The sequence below is a fragment of the Microtus oregoni genome, unplaced genomic scaffold (assembly GCF_018167655.1).
Source record: "Microtus oregoni isolate MIOR12 unplaced genomic scaffold, Mior012 000040F_ref0000088, whole genome shotgun sequence".
Lineage (NCBI taxonomy): Eukaryota > Metazoa > Chordata > Mammalia > Rodentia > Cricetidae > Microtus > Microtus oregoni.
This window is the reverse complement of record NW_024543207.1, coordinates 9,622,608-9,649,780: the sequence shown is the minus strand read 5'-3', so window position 1 is coordinate 9,649,780 and position 27,173 is coordinate 9,622,608. Positions and strand designations below refer to the sequence as shown.

Genomic DNA, 27,173 nt, shown 5'->3' with positions numbered 1-27,173 from the left:
GATACAGATAGTAGATTCTTAATTAATGAGGAAATACAATGAGTAAGAAAACACACAGAGAAGAAAAAAACATGAGTATTGCATTAAATCATGTTATTCAGAATGGAGTTGATAACAGAATGGAGTTACTACATTGCAGATGAAGGAACATACTTTTAACTGATACAAGGAACCTAGTTACCTCTTATTAACTAATCTAACCCAAGGCACTACTGTAGTGTCCGTCTAAGATGAATTTCATGTATACACATTAATTCTTCTTAATAAAGAGGTACTTTACAAGTGCATTATGGAATTCTTACAGGATTAATACAAGTGCCATATAGGTTCTTACAGGATTTAGTTCAATGATGAATTCATTATTGCTGGGGATTTTGTCTTCATAATCTTTTAACCTGTTAACATGCCATCTTGTATAAATACTCAAAGATACCACAGCGTTCCTGAACAAAGATGTTCCACTGAGTAGCGCACATTCTGACAGCTTTTCCTGTTATTAAGGTGTGACGAGGGATGTTGTGGAACAGACTAGGTGTGTGAAGAAAATGCAGTGCGTAGCATCCTTGGAAGATGGCCTTCTCAGGCAAACTTCTTGGGCAGGAGGTAACATTTGCTTGTTTATTTGTTTGTTTTGTTTATATATTATCCTGCCTGCAGGCCAAAAGAGGGCGCCAGATCTCATTACAGGTGGTTGTGAGTCACCATGTGGTGGCTGGGAATTGAACTCAAGATCTCTGGAAGAGCAGTCAGTGCTCTTAACAGCTGAGCCATCTCTCCAACCCCAGGAGGTAGAATTTTAAAAGGAAAGCCCTGGTATCAATGATTAAAAGAAGATATACTATTCTGGAATCTTAAGGTTATTACATAATTATTATAAATCAAAATGAACTTTTCCTTCCCACAAAAACATTTTCTATGAAAAAATGAAAGCAATTATTCATAAATCTTGATACACAAATTGTCTTATTGTTAGTTTCTATATCTTCCTTTCAAGACAAGAAATGGCAGTCTATTTACCATAAGCTATGAAATCCGGATTACTACAATATAGCTTTACTGCCTATTCTTAATGACTTCCACCTTCCATAGGTGCTGACATCAGAAGGATATTATCTGCTTTGTTGTTCTCATTCTGGTGCATTAACACCCTAAGGCATTTAAGACACATTTAACTTCCTGTCTAAATCTTTGAACGAATCTCCTTGTCTGATGCTAAATTTTCATCATCTTTAAGTTGATTTAAATCTAATGAAGAGTTGATTCTAAATCTTTTTCTTTTCCGTGAACAGCACTATGTTTCCTGGAGCTAGCTCTGTATACCTGCTTGACCTAGAACTCACAGAGATACCCCTGCTCTGCCTCCTGAGTGCTGGGATTAAAGTCAAGTGCCACTGCCACCTGGCTTGATTCTAACTCTTTACTACTGGACAAGAAGCGTCATACGCCAAACACTCACTGTGTTTATTATTGCTGCCATTCAATTAGTGGTGATTAGTAGGGGTATTGAAAAGAGCAGCAAATGAATTCTAGATTTTAATCTGAAAAAAATACCTATTATATAAACTGATATGAAGAGTCTCCAACCTGTTATCACTGAATACATTAGATAATTTTTTATCTACACTGTAAAACTTATCAGACTTATTTTGGTGAACTATTTCATTTACGTGGGAGTTAAAAGAAAATGTCACTGCTGAACTTTTATAATATTGCTATGCCATTTTGTATAAATATATGTTTTGCTTTAAGTAAACAGAATATGTACACATTTTACTATGATAATGATTCTACATCTTAATTCTTCCCAGAGCTAACTATGTGTTTTTTCTGTACTACAAGTATGCAGAGAAGAATACATGCTCCTTATAAGACTGATATACTATTCTCTACCATTAGTATTCTTTGTCAAGTGGTAAATCTTAGACCACAGCATATTCAAATAAACAACATAAACTTTTGGAGGGGATGTTGGTGCTAATTAGAAAATTACATATACTAGTTATCTTAATAGTTCTGTCCCACCAATCAAAAAGGACCTTATAAACAACTATAAGATAGACAGAGCATCTAAATAGCACTACATTTCCCATAATTACTATTTAGGGTGGGTTCCTTTTCTCCATACAAGACAGAAGATTAAAGAAAGGTAATAGTATCCTATATTTACACACACTTTTCTTTTTTTAGAATACATTTACAATAACAAGAGAAATTAAAATTTGTGCAGCACTTCATGATAGCTTTCCTAATGCAGGATGATTTCAAATATTGCATCTGATCTCGGGACTCTCTTAGGGACATATTTTTTACTTTTCCTAATTTAATATATATTGCCTTCTAGCAGTTGCAGCCGTGCACATAAACACATTTATCAGCAAAGATTTCTCTTAAAATTTGCCCAAGAGCAAGCTCTATGTACATTTCTTCTTCAAAGAAATACTTCTGAGCAAAATCAATGAATGGTATTTGTACATATGGCTCAATTTTAAATACAAGCTAGTCTCAGATCATAACACACTAACATCAGATTGAGTTTGAATGTCAATTTGCCAGCTGTTCCTGGGTACAGAAGAATGAGGCAAAACTAGTAATGCCTGTACCTTGCCGATCAAAATAGAAAACACACAGGTTAACAAATCTTATTTATGTTCACCTTCATTATCCTTGAGTGTGAAGTTTGGGTTCATGGGCAGGCGCTCATCGAGGAAAAAACTAAACCTTGGTCCATTGGCAATGTCATCTTTATCAGTGGCAGCGATGGTGTGAATAACCTAAAGAAAAGACAGACACTAACAGTAAGTTAATTTGTTTATCCCTTTGACATTAATTATACTGTCATTTTAGCTGTTGTAATTAATGAATTTTAAAGATCTATTTTTCTACTCAAGTGTTTAAAATTAAACACATCAAAGAACCAATTAACTTGCTTACCATCCAAGATTTTAGGAAAAGAGTTTTAGTTTAATTTTAAATACCCACCCTGTATTATACGTAAGGATATAAAAACATTTTGAATTAATTTTCTTTGTGAACTATCATACTTTGGCACTTATTTTCTTGGGACTTAAAATATCTGGGGCTAAGTGGTCATCAAATTAGGGTCGATTTTTTTTTAATCAGGAAGCATTTTTGCATAAATATAACATTCCTGTGTCCAGGTAGAAAATGTTGCTGTCTAGACTCATCTCTGTCCATTTAATGTAAGGACATTAGAGTCCCCTTCTTAAAGATTCAAAAGAAGCAAGAAATGGCATTGCGGGCCCTAAATTTCATAGGAGAGATTGGGTTCCGTGAACTGCAATATGTTCATTCTCTAAACAGTGGTGCAAGCAACCACAGAACTCTTAGGGTCTTTCTGATTAATTTTGATCTTTCTGGTGGCTTAGACACAGATTTTCAATTCATATTAATGATTCAGGAGCAGAAAGAGGTAAAATATAGGAAAAAAGAATTCTGGTGGCAAAAGAGAGAATGCAAATTCTAATTACCTTGCTCAAAACTGCCTTTAAAATTGGTCCCCAAACAAACAATTGGCAATATAGGGTGTATCCTATTTTTAAAATTGTTGTTCTAAATATGCTGATTATCTCCTTTTACTTTTTAAACAAGGAAAAGGAAACACTAATGTGGCTTTAATCTGATGATATGTTTTGCAAAGTGCAAAAGTAATAGTTTCTAGGAATATCCGATGTTAATGTTTACAAGGGAAATAACACATATAAAGAATAGCACAGTTGATCTTATTGTTTAATGAATAAAGGAAACTGGCTTGGCTTATAGCACAGGACGAGGAAGACAGAGTTAGGGAGAAGCCATGGAGCTGCTGGAGATAGACACTGAAAATTTTACTCAATAAGCCACTGCCACGTGGTGATGCACAGATTCACGTCAATGGGTTAAATTAATATATGAGTTAGCCAATAAGAAGCTAGAAAAAATGGCCAAGCAGGGATTTAATAAAAAGGAAAAAAGAAAGAATAGTACAGTGAAAACTCTAAATCTCTCACTTTGTACTGAGAGTATTGGTTGGTAAATGAGATAACTAAGAGAAGCCAGAAAAATAATATAGAACTCAAACAATAGGAACAGCATGCCCTTGTGTCATGACACATAGGCAAAGTTTATGGAATTGAAGTGGTAGTTGTTTTCCATGCATTTGCAGGTATCACTGCACACCCCTGCCATCTGTCTTTAACATTTGAGGTCTCTCTGGTAAAGTATTCCTTAGCCCCCATCTTGATTTGTAGAGAAAGATGTCTCTGTTGTGATTTTTTAATTTCTTGCTCTCAAGAGTATTTACTTTAGAGATGAAAGTTCTCCCTGAAGTATTCCTCTTCTATTTTAAGTACCCTACATCTCCACATCCATGTTTTTCTCATTTGACTTTTGATTCCAAACAGATGAAGGCACTGACAAGGAATAAAAAGCAATCTAAGTGTTTTTCTCAACTTCACAGAAAGCTGCAAATAGAGTTCAAAATGTTGTGTCAACTGAGCAATACATTTGCATTTTCTATGCGCCAGTTCTTAGTATAATCCAAGTGAAAATCATGTTTTATTTTCAAATTTGTTTTCAAGGTTAAATACACTCAGATATCACACCTCATGTATCAGTGCCCAATGTACACACAGGCAACGACAGGCACACATACACTCACACACTCACTGACATACACACACACACACACACACACACACAGACACACTCATGCAGTCTCTCACACAACAACACATTTATTGTCCACACATGGACATTACACAAAAAATATATTTCTTTTAAAATGGTTTAAAACTAATAATGAATCCATAATGTTCATTCATTATGAATTCATTAGTTTTAATACTACTTTCCCTGAAATATTTTATAACATTATGATGTATTTAAAATTCAATTATTAATACAGTGTAGAATTAGGATTCGAAAAGAATAATTTAGCTGGACACACTGAGATTTTATCTTAAGTTTTCAGTATCATTTTCTTTGTTTCTTATTTCATTGTGAACTTTTAAATATATATAATACTTTCTAAGTCATAGAATCATGAGCTTATATGCAGTAATTCTGAGGTATCTAGTCTTATATTTTGTTATTTTTTGTTTTTTTAATATTTCTAAAGCATCCTTTCTATTTTTGCACAAATAGTTTCAGATTTGAATTAACAAAGTGTTCATTGATGGCATCTGTTTGCTTAAAACAACCTCCAGTCTTATCTACAGGACAAACTGAATATTGCATTTTGATGCAAAGTATCCTGTGTTCCTGATACTCTTGCAATTTTGGTTCTCAAGGACAATTTCATTTCCACTTGTATTTACTTAATTTCATAGCCATCATTCTTCTCCTTTGTATGTATTGCTTCTTTTCATTCACTCTTCTGTGTGTTATTCATTATGCCTTTATTAAAACTATATGAATAATCCATGTTATTCATTTAAAAGACGATTTAAAAGACTAGCACATGTTTATACAACTGACAGTTCTCTCTAATAAATATTTTCAGAATTTGCACTTAATTTACAGTTATAAACAATCTCTATTTTTGTAATTGTTGGGTAATATGTAATATCCAACAAGAATTCTGATGTTTCTTGGTTTCACAGAAGTGTTCAGTCAAGAAACCACGTTATGATTAATGCCTAATATATTTGGTTATTTTGTCAGACCTGACAGACAGAAAACCACGAATATGCTTCACCTTTTAAAAGTAAAGGAGGAATCAACTTGCTATTCACCAACTACAAATAAATAAACACTGAGAAAATTTTGACAATATCTGAAAATAAATGTAACTGCTTTAAAAATATTATTGACTGTAATGTATTGATATGAGGATACATTATGGGTAAAAACTAAATCTAACATGTTCAAGTTATTACTAATTTTCTACTTAGAAAGACACTTTTATATTTCCTTTAGTTACTTCAGTTTATTGTTCTATTTAAGCAGCACTGGGAACAGAACTTTGAATCTGGCCCTTGGTTTGATAAGAAAGCCATCCACCACGGAGCTGCATTGCTTGATGGCGTAGCATTTTCTAAATGTAAAATCCCCAGCCCTCACATTAGATATGAAGTCCTAGGAAATGCTTAACATGTTGTTTAAGTTAACCCATGATTTTGTTCAATGCCAAATACTATATGAGATCACATAAACTTATTTTATAAATATATGAACTATTGTAGGGTAAATGGATTGAAGTATAATAAACTATAATTCTGTATAAAACTTGCTATATTTTCATATGAAGTTATGTAATCGATAAAATGTATGTGATATAACAGAGGCTACATTAAATTATAACATGATATTTTTATTTTGTTATATGTTCTTATATAGTCTAGGCTATACTGGACTACTGGACTTCTAGCCATACATTAGTGAGGGTGAGTTACAGGAAGTGAGACAATATGTGCACTTTTATTTTGGCTGTGGTTTTCATATATTTTGTCAGGCAGCACATAGATTAATTTATATTTCCCACTTACTTTTTTTTTGGCGTCAACCACTCCAGCTTTCCTTCACGGGTGTTAATTCTAATGGGTGGCACAGTGGATCCAACCTCCTTTCCTGTCTATGTTTTCTTTACTTTCCCCATCTCATAATGCATAGGTTCTCTTAACAGTGTATGCAAACTCAAATGTGTGTATGCCCACACCCATTTCATAATCAATATTTCACCATTACGTGTTTAGTCCCAAAACGTGTATGATCCAGACTCTTCTCACAGATACAACATCTAGGCTTCATCAGGCCATGAGAGGAGTCAGCTACTCACGGAATACAAAGCTGGATCTAGACTATTCAATACACTTTAATTGTCATGATGAATAGATCATACCTAAATGAGCTCATTGTTCTGAATTGCATTGAGATGCATGGAAAATTCATTTTCTGTGACGTTCAAAAGTCTATTGGTACTTAACACCTTAAAAAATTATCATCACTGAGCATAAAAATGACACAGAGGGATTTGGGGGATGAAACCTAAGAATAATAGATATAAAGCTGCTTATTTTTCTTCCATTCAGAGGGTAGGAAGAAAAGAATTAGCTTACCTGACCAGGCTTAGAATTCTCACAGACAACAATATCATATTCCCTGGCAAGTTCCGGTGGGTTGTCATTGACATCGAGAACTCTAATGCCCACAGAGACATGGCTCAGCAAATCAGGATTGTCTGCAAAACACAGAGGGATGTATTTAGTATTTCAACACACACTTTAAAGGCTTGGCTTACAGCAAATCTCCTTAACGCTGTGGCTTGCCTCTAGCTCAGAATGCTGTAGTGTGACTTTTGCCAAAAGACAACTGTGTGAAGTCTCTCTCTGCTAGCACACATTAGCTCACAGAGAAGAAAGAAAAATGCAAGCCATGTCTTGACATGAATACCAAAACCACGGCTCTCTTCACATCAAGGAATTGCATATTATTAAAAAACCTGAGTGAAAGAAAGCTATCAGAATTCATGGTAAGCTGTCAGAACCTAAATGATGAACAATTGAATGTGGAAAACCCCAAGAAGAGCACAGAAGCTGCTAAAAAGCAAAACAAAACAAAACCAAAAACATACAATCTGTAACATTCAAGGTTTGTAAATAAACTTGGAGAAAATAGTAGGTGAGGTTTTTATAACATATATGTTTACTATCATCTTATGTGAGACTGTGTGCAGTTTATAATAATAATGTTTGATTTCAATAAAAATTTAGCAAGGAATTTACATATACCAAATTTATTTGAAAATGTTATATTCAATATTATAAAATATAATGTTGTTATATATAAAATTAGTTTATATTATAATATAAAATTAAATAGCATTATATAACATATAATATTAAACATGGTCTCTACATTTCCAGAAAGTTTATTAACTCTAAGATTCAGGATTAAAAAAAAAAATACTTGTTTTTTTTTCCTCTTTTGTTTCAAAGCATAAAACTTAAAAATCATTGCAGGAAAACTAAATTTTCACCTCTTTCTAGCTGCCTTGGTTTTGATCTATCTTTATTTGTCATTTTCTTTGTTATTGATGCCTTGTCCTTATAAGATTCACAACAAGAGGTCTCTGATCTTCAAATTATACAAAGAACGTAAGAAATTGGTCATCAAAAGAACACAAAATCCAATAAAGAAAAATAGAATACAGACCTAACCAGAGAACTCTCAACAGAGGAATCTAAAATGGCTGAAAGATAGTAAAGGAAATGTTCAACATCCTTATTCATCAAAGAAATGCAAATCAAAATATCTCTATGATTCAATCTTACACCTGTAAGAATGACCAAGATCAAAAACACTGATGACAACTTATGCTGGAGAGGTTGTGGGGTAAATGGAACACTTCTGTATTGCTGGTAAGAATGCAAGCTGGTATAGCCGCTTTGGATGTCAGAGTGGCAATTTCTCAGAAAATTAGGAAACAACCTTCCTCAAGAACCAGTAATACCACTTTTTGCTATATATTCAAAGAATGGTCAATCGTGGCACAAGGATATGTGCTCGGCTATATTCATAGAATCATTGTTTGTCATAGCCAGAAACTGTAAGCAACCTAAATGCCCCTCGACCAAATAATGGATAAGGAAAATGTGGTACAGTTACAAAATGGAGTACTACACAGCAGAAAAAAATAACAACATTTGCAGGAAAATGGATGGAGCTAGAAAACATCATTTTGAGTGTGGTAACCCAGACCCAGAAAGAAAATTATCACATGTATTCACTCATAAGTGTTTTTTAAATATAAAGCTAAGGAAACCAGCCTACAAACCACAAACTCAGAGAACTTAGACAACAATGCAGACACTAAGAGAGACATACATAGATCCACTCTACATCGGAAGTAGAAAAAGACAAGATCTCCTGAGTAAATTGGGAGTGTGGGGACCTTGGGAGGGGATTGACAGGGGGAGGGAAGAGGTAGGGAAGAGAGCTGAGAATAATGTAGAGCTCAATAAAATCAATAAGAAAAGCAATGTTATTCTATAAAATAATCACCCAAAGTTTATATTAAGCACTCAGTCAATTTACAGTGTTGTTTTGGGTTGTAATTATAGGTATATATGGCCACATGCAACTCACAAGATAAGGAGGCGAAACATCAACAAGGAAATGGACAATCTGTATAAAACCATATTATAAACTAAGTATATTTTTGGAAAAATTTCAGAAAGAATATATTTGGCATATTATTATTGATATTTAATAAAACAAGTAAATTCACACATGTGTAATTTACTCTAAAAAATTTGTCCATGAAAAATGTGCCCCAGGTGTGTTGATGCACAGCTTTAATTCTAGAACTTGGAAAATAGAGGCAGGTAGATCTCTGTATGTTTGAGGCCAGCCTGGTCTACAGTGTGAATTCTAGAGCAGCCAGGGCTACACAGTAAAATCCTACCTCAATAAACCAAAAAAATGAAAACAAAACAAAATAAAATGTGTCCCAAATTATTTTTTATCATTTAAAAAAAACTCTGAACTAATACAACATACTCTTCCTACAGATATTAAACATCAAATAGAATAAATATAATAATAGTGAACCACTCCCCTACTTTACTGAAATGAAATCTGCTGTGGTGAATATAAATATATACCCATGCATACATACATACACACATACTACATACATACACACATGCCTACATATATACATACTTACATACACACACATACATAAATGAGACCTGTGTAGAGAACTACATAGGGAGAGAAGGGAGAGGAAGAAGTAGAGAAGGAAGGGAGCGTGCCTTAGTAGGTTTTTATTGCTGTTCTATAACCACATGATCAGAAACACCTTGTGGAAGAGGGATTTAATTGGCTTAGACTTCTGCATCACAGTCCTATATCAAAGGGAGTCAGGGCAAGATATGAAAGCAGGGATTAAAGCAGAGCCCATGGAGGGATGCTGCTCCTTATCACATCCCCATGTGTTCTCACTTTGCTTTACATTCAACCCAGGAACACCTGCACATAGATAGACTTGCCACAGATGAATGATGCCTTTCAAATCAATCAGGAAAAAATATTCTATCAATTTGCCTCCACACCAGTCTGATGGAAGCATTTTTGCTGGGTAGGGAATTTCTTTCAAGATAACTGTAACTTGTGTCAAGTTGATAAAAAAGTAACCAGAACAAAGATGAATATTCTTAAATAAGTAGAAACTATCAATATAGCAAATTAATTAAAGAACACATGGAATCACTGAACATAGAAACAGAAAACAAGAAATAAAGCACAGCACCCACTCATTCTAATGAAAAAACAGAAAAAATATTGAACATAAAATGTTTTTAATTATGAAAACTAACAAGTCTTATTAACCAAAAATAAAAGAACTTAAGAATAAGTCTAATAAATTATGCATGAGATCTAAATCCAGAAGGTTTTATTGAATTCTATTAAAGAAGAGCTAACACAATTAAGATCTGTATTATGTCTCTGGTTAAGGAGACAAAATAACATAAGCAAGACTGCTTTCTGCAGATCGATGTGCGGCTTCAATATAATTAAATACTAACCCCTGGAAACTCCTCATAAAAACTGAAATTTGATTCTAAGTTTTGTAAACACAAAGGTTATTTGGACTTTCAGGGGAAATACACAGGAAAGAGACTGGATCCAAGCTTCATTGAAGGTTCTTTATCATATTAAAAGTACTGTGACAGCATCAGGGAGACAGCCAAAGAGAAAGAGAAACAGAATTGGGGATGACAGAGGACCCTGAAAGTACTCTGCAATAATCCAGGAAATGAAGATCAGTTGAGGGCAATCATTATATCAAGGCAAGATTTTCACTCTACTCAGGGTCCACATAGCAAGGAGAAATAAAGTGTTAATGCTGATAAGTATAAGTAATAAATTAATTATTATTTTATTCTGACAAGGTTTACACCGAACCCTAAAATGTATATTGAGGGATATAAATGTATATCCCAAACTACACATAAATTTTGAAAAGATATTAACATAAATATATGACTAGGAGCAAAATGTATAAAAGGGGATTTTAGCACCCTCTGAGTTGTTCCCATATGTGATAAAATAGCAGTTTGTCGGAATTCCATTATGGAAGAGACATTGGCGCCACAGGAAACTGACAACAGATTTTTCTCTAGAATAAATAATAAAAACTATTACATGGAAAGGAGCAAAATACAAGCACCATGCAAAGTTAGACTGGAAAATTAAAATACGAAAAGTCCAATATCATTAAAGAAATGAAAGTTAGTCAACTAAGTTGCCATTCTATGCCAAATAGATTGACATAACATTATGCTGTTGATAAAATTAATACAAGAATAAGATTGGCCAATATATAATATTTGGTTCTGTATTTTTGTGACAAATATCTAGCCACTTCTATGGATTTATGGGTAGTAAATTTACAGCATAGCCTGAATCATTTTCTCAATGTCAGAAGAGCATCTCTAACTCTAATAAAGTTATGTAATATAGGAAAGCCAAATAGTATAAAATTAAGTAGCAGTGTTAAAGGCCGTTTCCCCTAGGATAACGTTCTTAGCAGCAACACTAGTTATTACTTTAAAAAACTTAAAGACATTGTTTGTATGTAGGTATACTTGTTTTGGGGTATGCATGTTTGCACATGTGTGCTGCTCGTGTGCAACAGCTTATGTGAGGAGGTCAGACTAAAACAGGCATCGGTTCTGTCCTTTGGTCTTATCAAACTGGAGATCAAACTCGTGTTATCAGTCCTGGAAGCAGGCACCTGTACTGGCTTAGACATCTGATTGGCTCTGCCAAGACTAATTCTTAGGTGAAGACATTTATTTAAAATCTGCCTATTATTATCCGATAAATGGCTTTTTCTCTGTTATTAAATACGTCAAAAGTAATACAAATAATCGTTTCCTGTAATTCATCCATGTAATTACCAAAAACTATTATTTTATCATCTATGCATAGTAAAAGATAATGTGATACCTGTAGATTTTTCTAAGTATGTTATACAGATAAAATAAATACATATTTGCTCATGCTATTTAAATACTGATTTAATTTTGTATGTGTGTGTGTGTTTCAGGAGGTAAAGTGGAATCCAAATGCTTTCCTGTCGTCAGGCTACATTTATATTTGCAATGGAAGCTAGTTTGATTATCTTCAGTGTTTCTTCCTCTGCCTTCCAAGAATATTACAGCCATGTGCTCTGCTCACTTCATATAATAAACCCTTATAGTCAGCGTAAATCAATGTTATGGCCTTTGTTTGAAATACATTTGACATGTGAATGTTTGCTAATTCTTTTAATTAGTATGTTAAGTTTTTTGTTCTGAATTAACATAATAATAATTGAAATGATCTAGTTTACACAAAGCACCTTGGTAAAGCCTGTATTTTTAGCATTTGTGAGTATCTCTATTTCCGGTCTTGAATTGCCAAGTATTTGCATATACTTACTGTCCTAGAATTACCTATACTTTTCATGTTTCTAGATCTCACATTTTGTGCAAAGGAAACTATCCCAGAAACCATTAAGCATATCATGGAAACATGGCCTTCATATGTCTCGGGTAGATGGGTAGATTCATCTTCTCCTATGCTTGGCAGTCAGGGGTGAAAGCAGCACCACTGAAAACAGAAAACTAGCTTTTTATAAAAGAATTCTTCAGAGATGACATCTCTGGTAAGATCTTACAGAAAAAAAAAAAAAAGAGAGCAAGTCTTGAATACAAAACATTCTGTGCTTCCGTACCTGCCTATCCAGTTTGTATTTTGTTTGGCAATTGGCATGCACTTGAATCCATTCCATGTAAACTCAACTACTCAAGACTGAGATAGGACACTGTCCACATGAGATGCTAGTTCTACACTCCCAATGCTGAATAACTAGGCCACGTTATGATCACTAAAATATAATCATTTAGGATCAGACAAGCAAGTTTTTATTAACTCCTACTGCTATCCTGAATTGAGCAGGAAAATAAGCTGTGAGCCTAAGCTCAGCACAGTGAGGAAGCAGATGAGCACAGTACTTACACGACAATGCTGTGTGAGACACCGAGGAAGAATAATTTAGAAGAGAACCATGAATGATAGGAAAAGTTTTATTTACTTCCAAACTCAAATTATTTAGAGTTCCACATTTTAACTAAACATAATTTTAATTAACAATGTATTTGAGAAATGAACAATTTTGATTCTTTTTTTTTTCACTAGTTCCTAAGCTAGTACCTCATTTTGACTGTCAAACGTCTTAGCTGCAAGTTTGTTTGCAGAGGCTGTAACTTGTTTGTAAGACTAATTTTCAGATTTTTTAAAAAACATTAATGCAATATTTGTTTTTATATCTTATTTCTAGAAATAAGACTTTGAATACTTCTTATAATATTTTAAACTAAGTGTATTATCATCAGAGATACTTCAATACTACTTCAAGCACTCTGCAAACCGGGAAACTTGCAAATTTTCTATATTTAGGCCTTAATTAGTGCAATATTTAGCTGTCTGTTTCTTGTAAGAGGCAATTAGAACATCATACAAATATTGTAAGAGTAACCACGGGAGAAAGTTGAATGGAAAGATTAATCATGTCAAGACAACATTTATAAAAGAACAAAAGGGATGTGATGTCAGTTCTCTAGTTGTTTCTTTAATATGCACTTAAATATGCAAATGATTCCTTCCTTACAGACCTTCAGTGTGGCAAGAACTGTCAGAAGGTAGGTGGGTCTCTGTGAACAAAGTGAGTTCCAGGACAGCTAGGACTGTTTCACAGAGAAACCCTGCCTTGAAAAAAAAAATAATTTACAGCCTTTCTTGTCTTTCCAGTCATTTGAATCTCAGTGCTGAAGATCTGTTTTTATTTATTGAGTTAGTGCTTAGCTTCCCATGCTACCTCCTTGCCTGAAGATTCCTCTCTGGGAAAACTTTTACAAATGTTTTACCTTCAATTCTGTAAAATCCATATACTTTTTCTTACAGGATTCTGGCAGAGAAGGAACCTTCTTTTTCCTATTTATATGTCCCTGTGATTTGTTCTAACCTATAAGAGTAACTATAGTCGTTATTTTTTGTTTATTAAAAAATGCTTTCCAACATTCCCTTTAATTTCCCATTAAAAAATCATTTGGCAAGCAAAAAAAATTAATCTCTATTTTTCCTGTCACAAGGTTTTGATTGAAAATTTATCAAGCTTAGCTTTTTAACAGTGAATCATTGAATGAAATTTATATAACTGAAAATTAAACTAACTAAATATGTCAAAAAATAATTGATTTCACACAATGAAAAATAATATTTTACACATTATACGTGTGTGTGTGTGTGTGTGGTTTAAAAAATACAAAAAGAGGGAACTTAGAATTAAACCATCAAAATACATCTCATGCATCCATCTTTCTTTTCAGTGAGCATAATTTAAGCTTATTTATCTCATAGTCATTATTCCAAGTCCCAGAATGAAATGAATTACTTAAGGAAAAACCATTCTCTTCAGGACATGATTTTTGTCCACTGTACACACAAATACGACAGTTCCCAATAGGTCTGTAGTGTTATTGCTTGGTAATAACACAAGTTTGAGGCTTCAAATTTAAGTGGTCCTTTGATCTTAGAGAAATGAATACGGTATTTGTTCTATTAAGCATAACTCCAGAGTCAAAATAACCTACTCTTATTTGAAATTAAGTCATATAACTTCTCACATTGATTATGAAATAAATTAGAAACTGTTTTTTCTTTAGCTATGCAAAAATGACGTGACAGGTCTGTTCAGTTAGACTACGAAGACCTAGCTGAAATTTGTCCTCTGATGTTTCTAATGTTTCTGAATCCCAATATTTATTTCCCGTCTTAGTATCCTTGCTTATAATGACCATGACTACTCTTTTAGCTTTCATCTTTATAGACTATAAAAATTCATTACATGATCACCTCTTATGACCTCCTTTGAACTTGCATTTACAGCTATGCTTCTGTGCTGCCTAGAACATTATCAACTGAATGGGGAAACATTTATTTCTGAAGGAAAAGTCCAATACATCATTAACAGGAGAAATCTGACCTTTTTATTATTTTCATTTTTCAGAGGAAGTAATATAAATACAACAAAATTTTCATTCAGCATCATCAATTACAGGTGATTATTTGGTTAATTTTAGGAGAAATGGAAATTATAGGAAATATTTTAGGAAATAATCACATACGTTTTAAAATATTCAAAAAATATATATTCATAGTATTTGGAAGCTTGGTTATTTGGCAAGACCCAATTTCTCTGTGAATTGACAAAATTTATATTTTAGGATAGTGGCTTCCAACTAATACAGAAACAAAATCCAAATTAGTTTCTACTATGTGTGAATTTTATATATTATATATCAAAAAATTGTGAGTTAACTACTTTAAAATTTGGCTATTTGTTTTTTCATGTACATATATTCATTTAGATGCACCAATAAATATAATAAGAATATTAATTTAAGAAAAATAGCGTAGAAGGAATTGAAAAGGAAGTCTACCCTGGAAAATATGTGCACCTCAATTTACTGTCAAAATAATTTGTAATAGACTCAACAAGTATAGTAGTTACATGAGTCTGGAAATGTAAGTGGAAAAAGAATGTCCACTCAGAAAACTCAAAATTTCTTCTTCCTGATTAAGTGGTTGTTGGTATAATTAATGTTATTTGAGTTAATTAGCAATTAGAATCATGATAAATTTTTGAGGGGATAGATATTTTGTTTCCATGAAAAGATCATGATATTATATACAAAGTGTATGTCCATAACCCTAAACTTATGGGTGAACTCAGTTATTTTGTGAAATGAGTCAAAAATTCTAGAGAAAACTGAAACCCAGTTTAAAACAAACACACATGCACACACATACATACACACCAAGTTATATATATATATATATATATATATATATGTCATGTATAAATATATACTCACACAGAAATATATATTGTACATATATACTCACGCTACACATAAACCCATATGTGTATATAGACATTTGCATATGCATACATGTGTGTATACTTGTAGACAGATAAATGGAGAGATAGATGTGTGTGGGTGTGTATGTGTGTGTAAATTACTGTAATAAGGATGTATAAACAATCAAAGAAAGCAAGTACTGAACAGTAATTAGAAAGGAATGTCTTATTGCAAAATAAAAATAGTTTATCTTGGGTTCCCCTTCTTACTTAGCTTCTTTAGATTCACCTATTGTAGACTCCGTGACCCTTATTTATGGCTAGAAACCAATTATGAGTGAGTACAACCCATGTTCATCTTTTTGGGTCTGGGATACCTCACTCAGGATAGTGTTTTCTATTTCCATCCATTTGCATGCAAAATTCGAGAAGTCATTGTTTTTTACCGCTGAGTAGTACGCTAAAGTGTAGATATTCCATACTTTCTTCATCCATTCTTCCATTGAAGGGCATCTAGGTTGTTTCCAGGTTCTGGCTATTACAAATAATACTGCTATGAACATAGTTGAACAAATGCTTTTGTCATATGATAGGGCATTTCTTGGGTATATTCCCAAGAGTGGTATTGCTGGGTCCAGGGGTAGGTTGATCCCGAATTTCCTAAGAAACCGAAACACTGACTTCCATAGTGGTTGCACAAGATTGCATTCCCACCAGCAATGGATGAGGGTACCCCTTCCTCCACAACCTCTCCAGCAAAGGTTATCGTTGGTGTTTTTGACTTTAGCCATTCTCACAGGTGTAAGATGATAACTCAAAGTTGTTTTGATTTGCATTTCCCTGATTGCTAAGGAAGTTGAGCATGACCTTAAGTGTCTTTTGGCCATTTGAACTTCTTCTGTTGAGAATTCTCTGTTCAGATCAGTGCCCCATTTTTTAATTGGGTTAATTAGCATTTTAAAGTCTAGTTTCTTGAGTTCTCTATATATTTTGGAGATCAGACCTTTGTCTGTTGAGGGGTTGGTGAAGATCTTCTCCCAGTCAGTAGGTTGCCTTTGTGTCTTAGTGACAGTGTCCTTTGCTTTGCAGAAGCTTCTCAGTTTTAGTAGGTCCCATTTATTCAATGTTGCTCTTAATGTCTGTGCTTCTGGGGTTATACATAGGAAGCGATCTCCTGTGCCCATCTGTCGTAGGGTATTTCCCACTTTCTCTTCTATCCTTTTCAGTGTGTTCGGCCTGATATTGAGGCTAAGGGAAGTAGACAAAATAGCCGGGGAGAAAATTGGGATCTTGGGGTGGGGTGGGTTGGGGGTAAGGGGAGATGGGGAGAGAAAAGTTAGAAGGGAAGGAGGTTGGGCCTTGGGAAAGCAGGAGGATTGGGATAAAGGAATGTTGGACAGGGAGCACGGAACCACAATTCTTAGTTAAGGGAACCACTTTAGGGTTGGCAAGAGACCTGACCCTAGAGGGGCTCCCAGGTGCCCAAGCTGAGGTCCCCAGTTAGTTCCTTGGGCAGTTGAGAATAGGGAACCTGAAATGACCCTATCCTTGAGCAATACTGACGAATATCTTGCATATCATCATAGAACCTTCATCTGGTGATGGATGGAGATAGAGACAGAGACCCACACTGGAGCACTGGACTGAGCTCCCAAAGTCCCAATGAGGAGCAGAAGGAGGGAGAACATGAGCAAAGAAGTCGGGACCACGATGGATGCACCCACCCACTGAGACAGTGGAGCTGATATATTGAGAGCTCACCAAGACCAGCTGGACTGTGACTGAAAAAGCATGGGATAAAACTGGACTCTCTGAACATGGCAAACTATGAGGGCTGATGAGACGCAAAGGACAATGGCACGGGGGTTTGATCCTACGTAATGTGATGGCTTTGTGGGAGCCCAGCCAGTTTGGATGTTCACCTTCCTAGATATGGACGGAGGGGGGAGGTCCTTGGACTTTCCACAGGGCAGGGAACCCTGACTGCTCTTCAGACTGGAGAGGGAGGGAGAGAGGAGTGGAGGGAGGGGGAGAGGAGTGGGAGGAGGAGGAGGGAAATGGGAGGCTGGGAGGAGGTGGAAACTTGTTTTTTTTTTCTCCTTTTCTCAATAAAACAAATGTAAAAAAAATAGTTTATCTTAACATAAACATGTATTACCTAATAAATACAATGACAGTCAGAGAAAATGCTCAGTTTTGAGCGTAATCTGCTGCCAGGCATAAGAACCCTACCTCTACCCCAAGAACCTTAATGGTAGAAGGAGAAAATGTTCCCGCAAAGGATTTTCTGACCTCCACACAGAGTCTGCCAAGTACTTCCATTGCCAATTAATCAATCACTTATGAGTAATATAAAAATTGTTAAATACATAATAAAAGACCCTTGAGATGAAATACAACCATAAGAAAGATGTGTCTGAATGGTACAATTGACAATATTGTTTAGTTATAAAAGCCACTCTAGCAAACTTTTGTGTGAACTACACTAGATAGAAGATGGCACATAGATAAAGGATAACATAAATTTTGAAAAATAAGTAAACTTGTTCACAAAAGATTTTGTGCATACAACTATGAGAACATAGAAATACCTTCTAAAATATTTTATATTCACCACATTATATCAAAATTAGACTGGAATTCTAAGTCTAATCAGACATATAAAACTAAGTGAAAACCAGGCGGTGGTGGTGCATGCCTTTAATCCCAGCACTTGGGAGGCAGAGGCAGGCGGATCTCTGTGAGTTCGAGACCAGCCTGGTCTACAAGTGCTAGTTCCAGGACAGGGTCCAAAACCATAGAGAAACCCTGTCTCGAAAAACAAAAACAAAACAAAACAAAACAAAAAAAACTAAGTGAAGTATCATTTCCAAATTATAAACAAAATAAGAATTTTCAGTGTTGTAAATATTACAGTAAAGTTAAAACTAAGTTTATTTCTCTTAATTGTAGACACACATGCATTTATTTTATTATAGAAACAGTCAATCATTGATTCATGTACAGAATACTAAAAGTTGGGCCCAAATATTATGTCAACTTTGAAATAGAAGTATCAATCGCTAATGTATCTAATATAATTAACAGGAAAATAGCTCAGTATTTTTTGATGTCAAAAACCAAATCGTTTTATATTGAAAACAAATAAGAATTAAATGCACACCATCAGAAACATGGATAAATATATACAAACTATGCAGTTTTACAGCAATACAGAGTTTATAAACAATACCCAGAATTTCTTACAAACTAATGTAAACTAATGTAATTATTAACTAATGTAATGTAAATTATATAAACTAATGTAAATTATTAAAACTTCAAAGGAATTGAGTAAATACATAGCTTTTTATTTAAATCTACAAACTTGTTCTAATTTCTTATAGCCATCACCATAAAACCTCAAGATCATCAATATATTAATTAAACATAAAAATAAAATTTAATATATATTATAATTAACCAATAAATAAGGATAATATATGGACATTAATACTTAGTAGTCAATAAGTTAAGCTCCATATCATTGATTGCAATAGTTCCTGTAATTAAGGACATACATATATTATAAAATAAGATATAATGGCAGCAAATATGAACTATCCTACAAAATATCTCAGAGTAGCAGAATTTCCCACTACTACAGGAAGTGATCTGTCTTTCTAGGTTGTTAATGAGGATGATTGTACTCCAGCCTATAATGACACCATCAAGTTACTGTGCACACATGTAACAGAAATTGTTAAAGAGCATTCACTATAATGCAATAAGAACTAAAGCAATGAACAACATAAATACAAACTAGAGAATTCATTAAACATTGGGACGTAGATTAGATCAAATAAAATTTGAAATCTATTTCCATAAAAATTTTATAAATCTATAGATATCTTCTAAATCAAGAGTAAGCTAAATAATACATCCTTTTTATAAAATAATTGAAAACCTTCTAGAGATTTTTGTTAAATATCTCCAAGATGTTAAGAACAGATTCACCCCAATACTTCGGTTACTCGAAAATGCTTTTCCCCCTGTTGAACTTAATCTTCATAGTCCTCTTTACATGATTTAGAATCATTAAGAACACACTGATTGGTGTGTGAGAGAGAGCGTTATAGAAAGGGTTAACTTAACAGTAAGACAGGAAAACATTGCCTTGAATTTTAGGTTCTACACTCCCATGGCCTGTAATCCTCTGCTGAATAAACCATCATAGTCAAAACTACATGGACTATGTTTAATCTGAACCATTCACTAAAACTGTTCCTATTTTAGTCATCTAACATCAGGTATGAATAATGATCTTTAACGAGATTTAAAGTCAGTATTTGGAGTACAGATTTTTCCTGTCACTCCTCGGGCTAGACACTGACATTTTTATACATAGACAGAATTCCAGATGAGCAATTTATTTCTCTTGACTATCAGTGAAAGCAATACCACTTTCATTGCTGTTATTCCCTTTGTGTGCCAAGGGAGGAAACCGTGCCAATTAGAATGGAGATGTGTGCTAAGTAAAACTGATAATATGAACACATTTGTGGAAGACAGATGACATATATCAAAATATCATAGTGACAGGAACAAAACGATGTGCAGAAGCTCTGGGAACTTGAAACCACTTGTTCTCCACTAATAGATTTTTGAATTATTAGATGCACCTGCATAAAAAATAATTTCAGGTTAAAGTCAACTGGGACTATATTCATTCCACCTAAATTTAATTTGTACCACCTGAAATTACCAGTTGAATTAAATTTCAAAAAGGTGGCTTTGTTCTTTAAATATAGTTGCATGAGGAAAAAAGAGTCAATGAATAGAGAAGATACAAAAATGACTTTTCAAATGAGTTAGGCATGCAATAAGAGAAAAAATGTTAAATAGTGAACTGAAATTATGTATCCTCATCACTGCAAGTCACGTCCCATTGTTTTCCTTACTGTCATTTAATTCAGGAACCACTAAACCTCTCTGATTCCCTAAATGACTAGAATCATATTTGTAATAACCATTTACTTATGCAGGCAAAAGAATCACGGGTAAGGCACAAAAACAACTGGATATGTTTGTCCAGTACCATAGAGTTTCTGATTTTTAAATTCAGGATGGAAACAAAGGACCGGTATTGTTATCGTTTGAAATACTACAATCTTAGAAGCACTAGTTTTGATTTGAATATTCCGAGTCACAAAAATTTTGTACAGAATTAGATCAACTTGATTTGGTAGAAGCAATAAAAAACTATATTCTCAATTTGGTAATTTATGAGGTAAAATAAATTCTAATATTTAACACATGCAAGAAGGAAGAGCCGACTATGAAAGGCAAAGTGGGGTAATTGTAAGTTGGCAGACTGAAATACAGAGACAAATGAAGTTGGTGGTAGAACAATGTCTAACATTTACAAGGCATAGGGAAATAGGAATTGAGAAGTCACAAAGAAAGGCAAGAAAGAGGGAGAGATGAAGGGAAGTAAAGGTCTGAATAGTCTTGTGAGCAATACATTTGGTAGAGGAAGAAATGAGAAATAAACAATATTCATATATTTAATAAAATTTTACTAAACAATTACCTGTGCCAATTATTTTACTAATTATTTTAAAATAAGTTGGTTAACAATATTAAAATAGAGGTGAATCTTACACTTGAAATGGTAACAATATAGTAGAACCAATAACATATAGCAAAATAAAATGTGATAAGATTTGTCTGTACTTAACCAGTACAGAATCTTAGACTGTGGAGGCAGAAGTTGTAAAATATTCTAATAAGTTGAGAAGCATTTCCTAGATGTTACTTCATTTGAAGAGCTATAAAGATAAAAAAAAGAAACCTGCAAAGCAAAACATAGAACTAAAAAATGAAAATAGCAACAATGCGTATAAAAGCATGGCATAGTTGGATGCTATGAATAAAACCATGATGCATATATTTCACACTAACCTGACAATATTCTCATGAGTCATGTTAAGAAAATCTTTACCTTTTGTAGGATGTCGATGTGTGTGCTTATGGCTGTATGTATGTGCTCATGTGTGTACATGCATGTGTGTGTGTGTTAGTGTATGTGTGTGGGTGTGTATGTATCTCTTTCTGAGATAAGTAACAGTTCAGTGATTTTTAACTGAGTTATAACTGGAAAAGACTCTTTTTAATTTCAGATAGAATCTCATTTACAGTTAACTGTTTGACTTATACACACAAAAGAAAACCAGAACGAAAGCACAGTCAAGGGTGAACATCCATATAGATTCCTAATTATTAATTCAGAATGAAGACAGAACTCTGCACTACTATATTTCAGAATACAGCAGAAATTGAGACTCATTTATATAGAAATGAAACACATTAAAATCTCAATATATTGGAATGACAAGTGATAGTATATCACTTACAAGGCGACTCAAATGCAGAATACATAGGAGCCACACACTAGGAGAGTGGTTTTGAAATACAATTTCCATGGTGAAACATAGCCATTGCAATCAGGATCTCACTGAAAGTGTAATTGTCAAGTTGTACACACAACATAGTAACAGCAGTCAAAAATGGATGGAGAAGGCAAGGCTTTCTTTAATGCCTAACCACCTGCTATGGATAGTTTCTGGGATCGGAAAATCGTTGCCTTCACATGTTTACACACTGCTGACTTCACCTGACTCGTGTGAATTGTGACAATCCAATGATCAATCAGATGGCCTTGGATAACACAAATGGGTCACAGAACCGAACCTGAAGTCCCAAATCAGAGAAAAGTTCTAGTAGTAAGATAAGGGTAAGGTTTGGTGAGATGAAAGAAGATAAGTGATTGTATGTATGACAGAACTCAGAGTATAATGTTTCTGTATGAAAATGTCAAAGAACACAATCAATACAAATAACACAAGTTGTCTTGACTTAGATTCAGAAACTGCAAAATTCAAACAGTATGAATGAGAAAGCTTCTGCAACTCTGAAGTGAATTTCTGAATCAGTTGGATTGCATCATGGGTTTCCAATGCATGTGGTCACAGTTTATTCTGGAAGTTTCTAAGACATTGTTTTATTTGAGATAAAAATTTAAATTGGCAAACCAAACAGCTTACATGCTGCACGTGTGCCTAATTCACAACAAATCCTGAGAACATCAGAAATACTGACTCTTAAACAATGAAATCCATTCCTGATTTGGTTTACCCTGAAGAATCTGCATTATAAGTCAGCTTGTTTGCCAGCCTTCCTTCATCAGCTGGGCTATGCTGCATTGTAAAGCTCTTGACTACTGCACTACTGTGAGCCAATACATTGAGATAAATCAAACTCTCCCAGTTGTTTGCCCCCCCCCCTCTCCATATATGTGTGTATGTATATACATTATATGCATTTCTCTCTCCTTCCTCCTTCCAGAGATCATATGTACACTATATGCACAGCCCCTCCTTCAATTTCTCAAAAATACTTACAAATTCATGTTTTTTTTTTCTCACAACATTTATTCAATCAAATTTACTCTGAACAAATTTAGTTTTTACTAGCTTAATTCAGGGAGGACTGCCCCAGGGGTGATCAAAACTTTCTAATAATACCATTTTATTAAACATACATCATTCTTGGCTCTTCTAAATCCTGTTTTTTTTTTATTGAAAAAAAATTTTCCGCCTCCTCCCTGCCTCCCATTTCCCTCCTCCTCCTCCCACTCCTCTCCCCCTCTCCCCACTCCTCTCTCCCTCCCTCTCCAGTCTGGAGAGCAGTCAGGGTTCCCTGCCCTGTGGAAAGTCCAAGGACCTCCCCACTCCATCCATATCTAGGAAGGTGAACATCCAAACTGGCTAGGCTCCCACAAAGCCAGGACCTGATGTAGGATCAAAACCCAGTGCCATTGTCCTTGGCTTCTCAGCAGCCCTCATTGTCTGCCATATTCATAGAGTCCGGTTTTATCCCATGCTTTTTCAGTCACAGTCCAGCTGGTCTTGGTGAGCTCCCAATAGATCAGCCCCACTGTCTCCGTGGGTGGGTGTATGACAAGGGCATTTGTTCAACTATGTTCATAACAGCATTATTTGTAATAGCCAGAACCTGGAAACAACCTAGATGCCCTTCAATGGAAGAATGGATGAAGAAAGTGTGGAATATATACACATTAGAGTACTACTCAGCGGTAAAAAACAATGACTTCTCGAATTTTGCATGCAAATGGATGGAAATAGAAAACACTATCCTGAGTGAGGTAAGCCAGACCCAAAAAGATGAACATGGGATGTACTCACTCATAATTGGTTTCTAGCCATAAATAAGGACCACGGAGTCTACAATAGGTTTACCTAAAGAAGCTAAGTAAGAAGGTGAACCCAAGGAAAAACATATAGCTATCCTCCTGGTTATGGGAAGTAGACAAGATTGCCGGGCAAAAAACTTGGGATCTCGGGGGTGGGGTCTGAGGGGGTAAGGGGAGATGGGGAGAGAAAATTGAGAAAGGGAGCATGGGGGGAACTTGGGGAAACGGGATGTTTGGGATAAAGGAAAGTTGGATAGGGGAGCAGGGAAGCACATATCTTCATTAAGGGAGCCATTTTAGGGTTGGCAAGAGACTTGGACCTAGCGGGGTCCCCCAGGTGCCCAGGGCGATGTCCCCAGTTATTTCCTGGGGCAGCTGAGGATAGGGAAACTGAAATGACCCTATCCTATAGCCATACTGATGAACATCTTGCATATCACCATAGAACCTTCATCTGGCGATGAATGGAGATAGAGACAGTGACCCACACTGGAGCACTGGACTGAGCTCCCAATATCCCAATGAAGAGCAGAAGGAGGGAGAACATGAGCAAAGAAGTCAGGACCACAAGGAATGCACCCAAATTCATGCTTTTGGGTGCATCTATAATTTGGACAAGGGGCCCAATGCAGCTTCTCATCCTTCTCCAGCCAACTAAATGTATTAATAAAACTCTTTATGAAGCACTCACTGTGAGATTAAACTTCTCAGTTTATTTACTATCTCGAGTATCAAATACAATTTTACTACAATCAGGATTATTAGTGTAACTTTCTGCTTATTTTGCCTTCCCAAAATAAACACATTCACAGTCAAAATAATACATCTGCTATGTTTGCTACCTAAATGCCACTATCTTCAAAATATCATTCATTAAAAATTTCACAGTGTGTTATTTAATACATTCCTTACTGTGGAGATTTTAAGGCATACCAAACCAAAGACTAACCTTTTTCAATTGGTAGCTGAAGAGACTGAAAGATTCAATAAACAGAAAGACCCACTCTGAGTGTCGAAGGTTTAGAGCAATATAAGTTGAAATTCAAGATGCCTACACAGGAAGGTGAAACCTCGGCTGATATTAGGAAGAAAGTAAAAGCTCACTTCAGTATCCTCAAAGTGTAGGTTTTGCCAAAGAGAATGAATTTGAAATCAGATTTTATCAAAGAACCACCAGAAAGTCCATCCAATCGACATATCACTTTAGAATTTTTGAGACATAGCTATAAATGAATAAAGTCTGTTTCTTGACATGTTGTTTCTTTCCTCTTCTTCCTCTTCCTCTTTTTTTTTATAATCTCCTCCTTGAGACTGAAAGAATCTGTCTTTATAGCCTCAAACTGACCTAGAATTGATCACCTGATCCTGGTCATTCCTCTGAGTCCTGGAATTCCAGAAGGAATATCCTCTATTTTACAGAAATCTTTAAAATATATGCTACACTACAATTAATAGTTATGATTTACCAATGCAAGTTCCCAAATCCAAGCTCTAGAAGACATATTAAAAAACAAACATACATATAAAGGTCAGAAATTGACTGAATTGGTAAGTACTTTCAAGAGAAGTGCGGTAGAACACACTGGCTATAAAGAATTAAAAGTAAATTCTGCTGTAACAGGAAGGGTATAACTAGGTGAGGAAACTCAAGGTAGGGTAAAGAAGGAGTATGGCAAATAACACTACAGTTGTTTTGAGGAAGACCTATAAATCCTACAAGATTAAATGCCTATACACATATAGCTAAAGCAGATAATAAAAAATAAGACAACTATGCACATGCTAAATACCATAAGAAATTTTCAGTCTCTACCACAAGTAGAGAGAGGTTTCTCTGGATCATGGCACATAGTTAAGTTGAGCTATCTCTAGTGAATGATTCCACTAGCATTGGATGCCATAAATGATAGGTGTTCAACTATTAGGGGAAATGAACATAAAATCTAACAGTGATAAAAATGAGCAAGATCTGGAAGGATCTTGAGTAAATATGACTAAAGAGTGTTATATGAGACATTCAAAGAACTAGCAATAAAATATGCACACATATAACACACACTCACATCACACACACACACACACACACACACACACACACACACATACACACTGCTACCTACAATGGAGTATTTCCACAGATGGCTTCTTACAAAATAGTAGGTCCCTAAGAACTTTAAAAAATGATGTAATAAAATTTTCAGTCTCAACTCATGGGGAAATTTTAAAATATAAATTGAAAAATAAGACTATTCCAAATTTGAATAAATGGGGTTCACAAACTTTAAATCAAGTAAGTTAAAATGATTGTTGTCGATAGTACTGACTTAGCTAATGCCCAGGATTTAATACAGAGTCATTGAATATTCAAATATATATTTTGTTGTGCTTCCATTCCTTTGTCTGTGTGATGGTAATAGCTTTTATCTGTGTTTCACAGGATTTTTTTATTAAGATAACATATTTGGTAAAGTCTACTTATCCTGGGTAAAATCCAGATGTTCAGTAATCTGGGGGGTATGGCCATCCTTATGCTCGGAGATAAGCTCTGGGGGAACCAGAAATGCTAAACAAAGAGTTGTCTCCTCAAGGAAAGAGATGCATAGCCTGTTTTCTACCTTGGAATGCTGGGAACAGACATGGTTTATAGACCAGTCACCTTTGTGCTGTTCGTGTAGCTGAGCCCACACTTATTTTTTTTTCTTGATATCCTTATGATGAGCCTATTTTCTCACTGAATCTATAGAGCCATTTTATAAAAAGAGAGTGGATTTCATCATGTTTTAAGCTTTGTTGTGTACATGGGATCAAGTTAATTATCACCAACAACTTTTTTTTCAACAAATTGTTCTGTACTTAAATTCGCCTAAAATAAACTACTTGAGCTCAGAGTTTCTAAGTTGAGCTAATGCCTGCTACTTAGTCAATTTAAATAAAACTACCTTCCTAGCTTCCACAGATCATTACTCTGCTAACCATGGTGACCAAGAGATGTTTTTACAATACTTA

The 27,173-nt window shown here is 34.7% G+C and overlaps 1 protein-coding gene across 4 annotated transcripts in view; it reads right to left on the bottom strand.

Moving 5' to 3' along the window:
- The window catches only part of Cdh18 (cadherin 18), a 756,186-nt gene that overhangs the window by 17,692 nt on the left and 711,321 nt on the right, over positions 1 to 27,173 (bottom strand). For all 4 annotated transcript variants that reach the window (XM_041632191.1, XM_041632192.1, XM_041632190.1 and 1 more), the window contains 2 exons: positions 7,056 to 7,177; positions 2,654 to 2,771 (listed from right to left, as the gene is read on the bottom strand). In XM_041632191.1, coding sequence (XP_041488125.1) covers positions 2,654 to 2,771; positions 7,056 to 7,177 — 240 coding nt within the window. The remainder of the gene's footprint in view (positions 1 to 2,653; positions 2,772 to 7,055; positions 7,178 to 27,173) is intronic.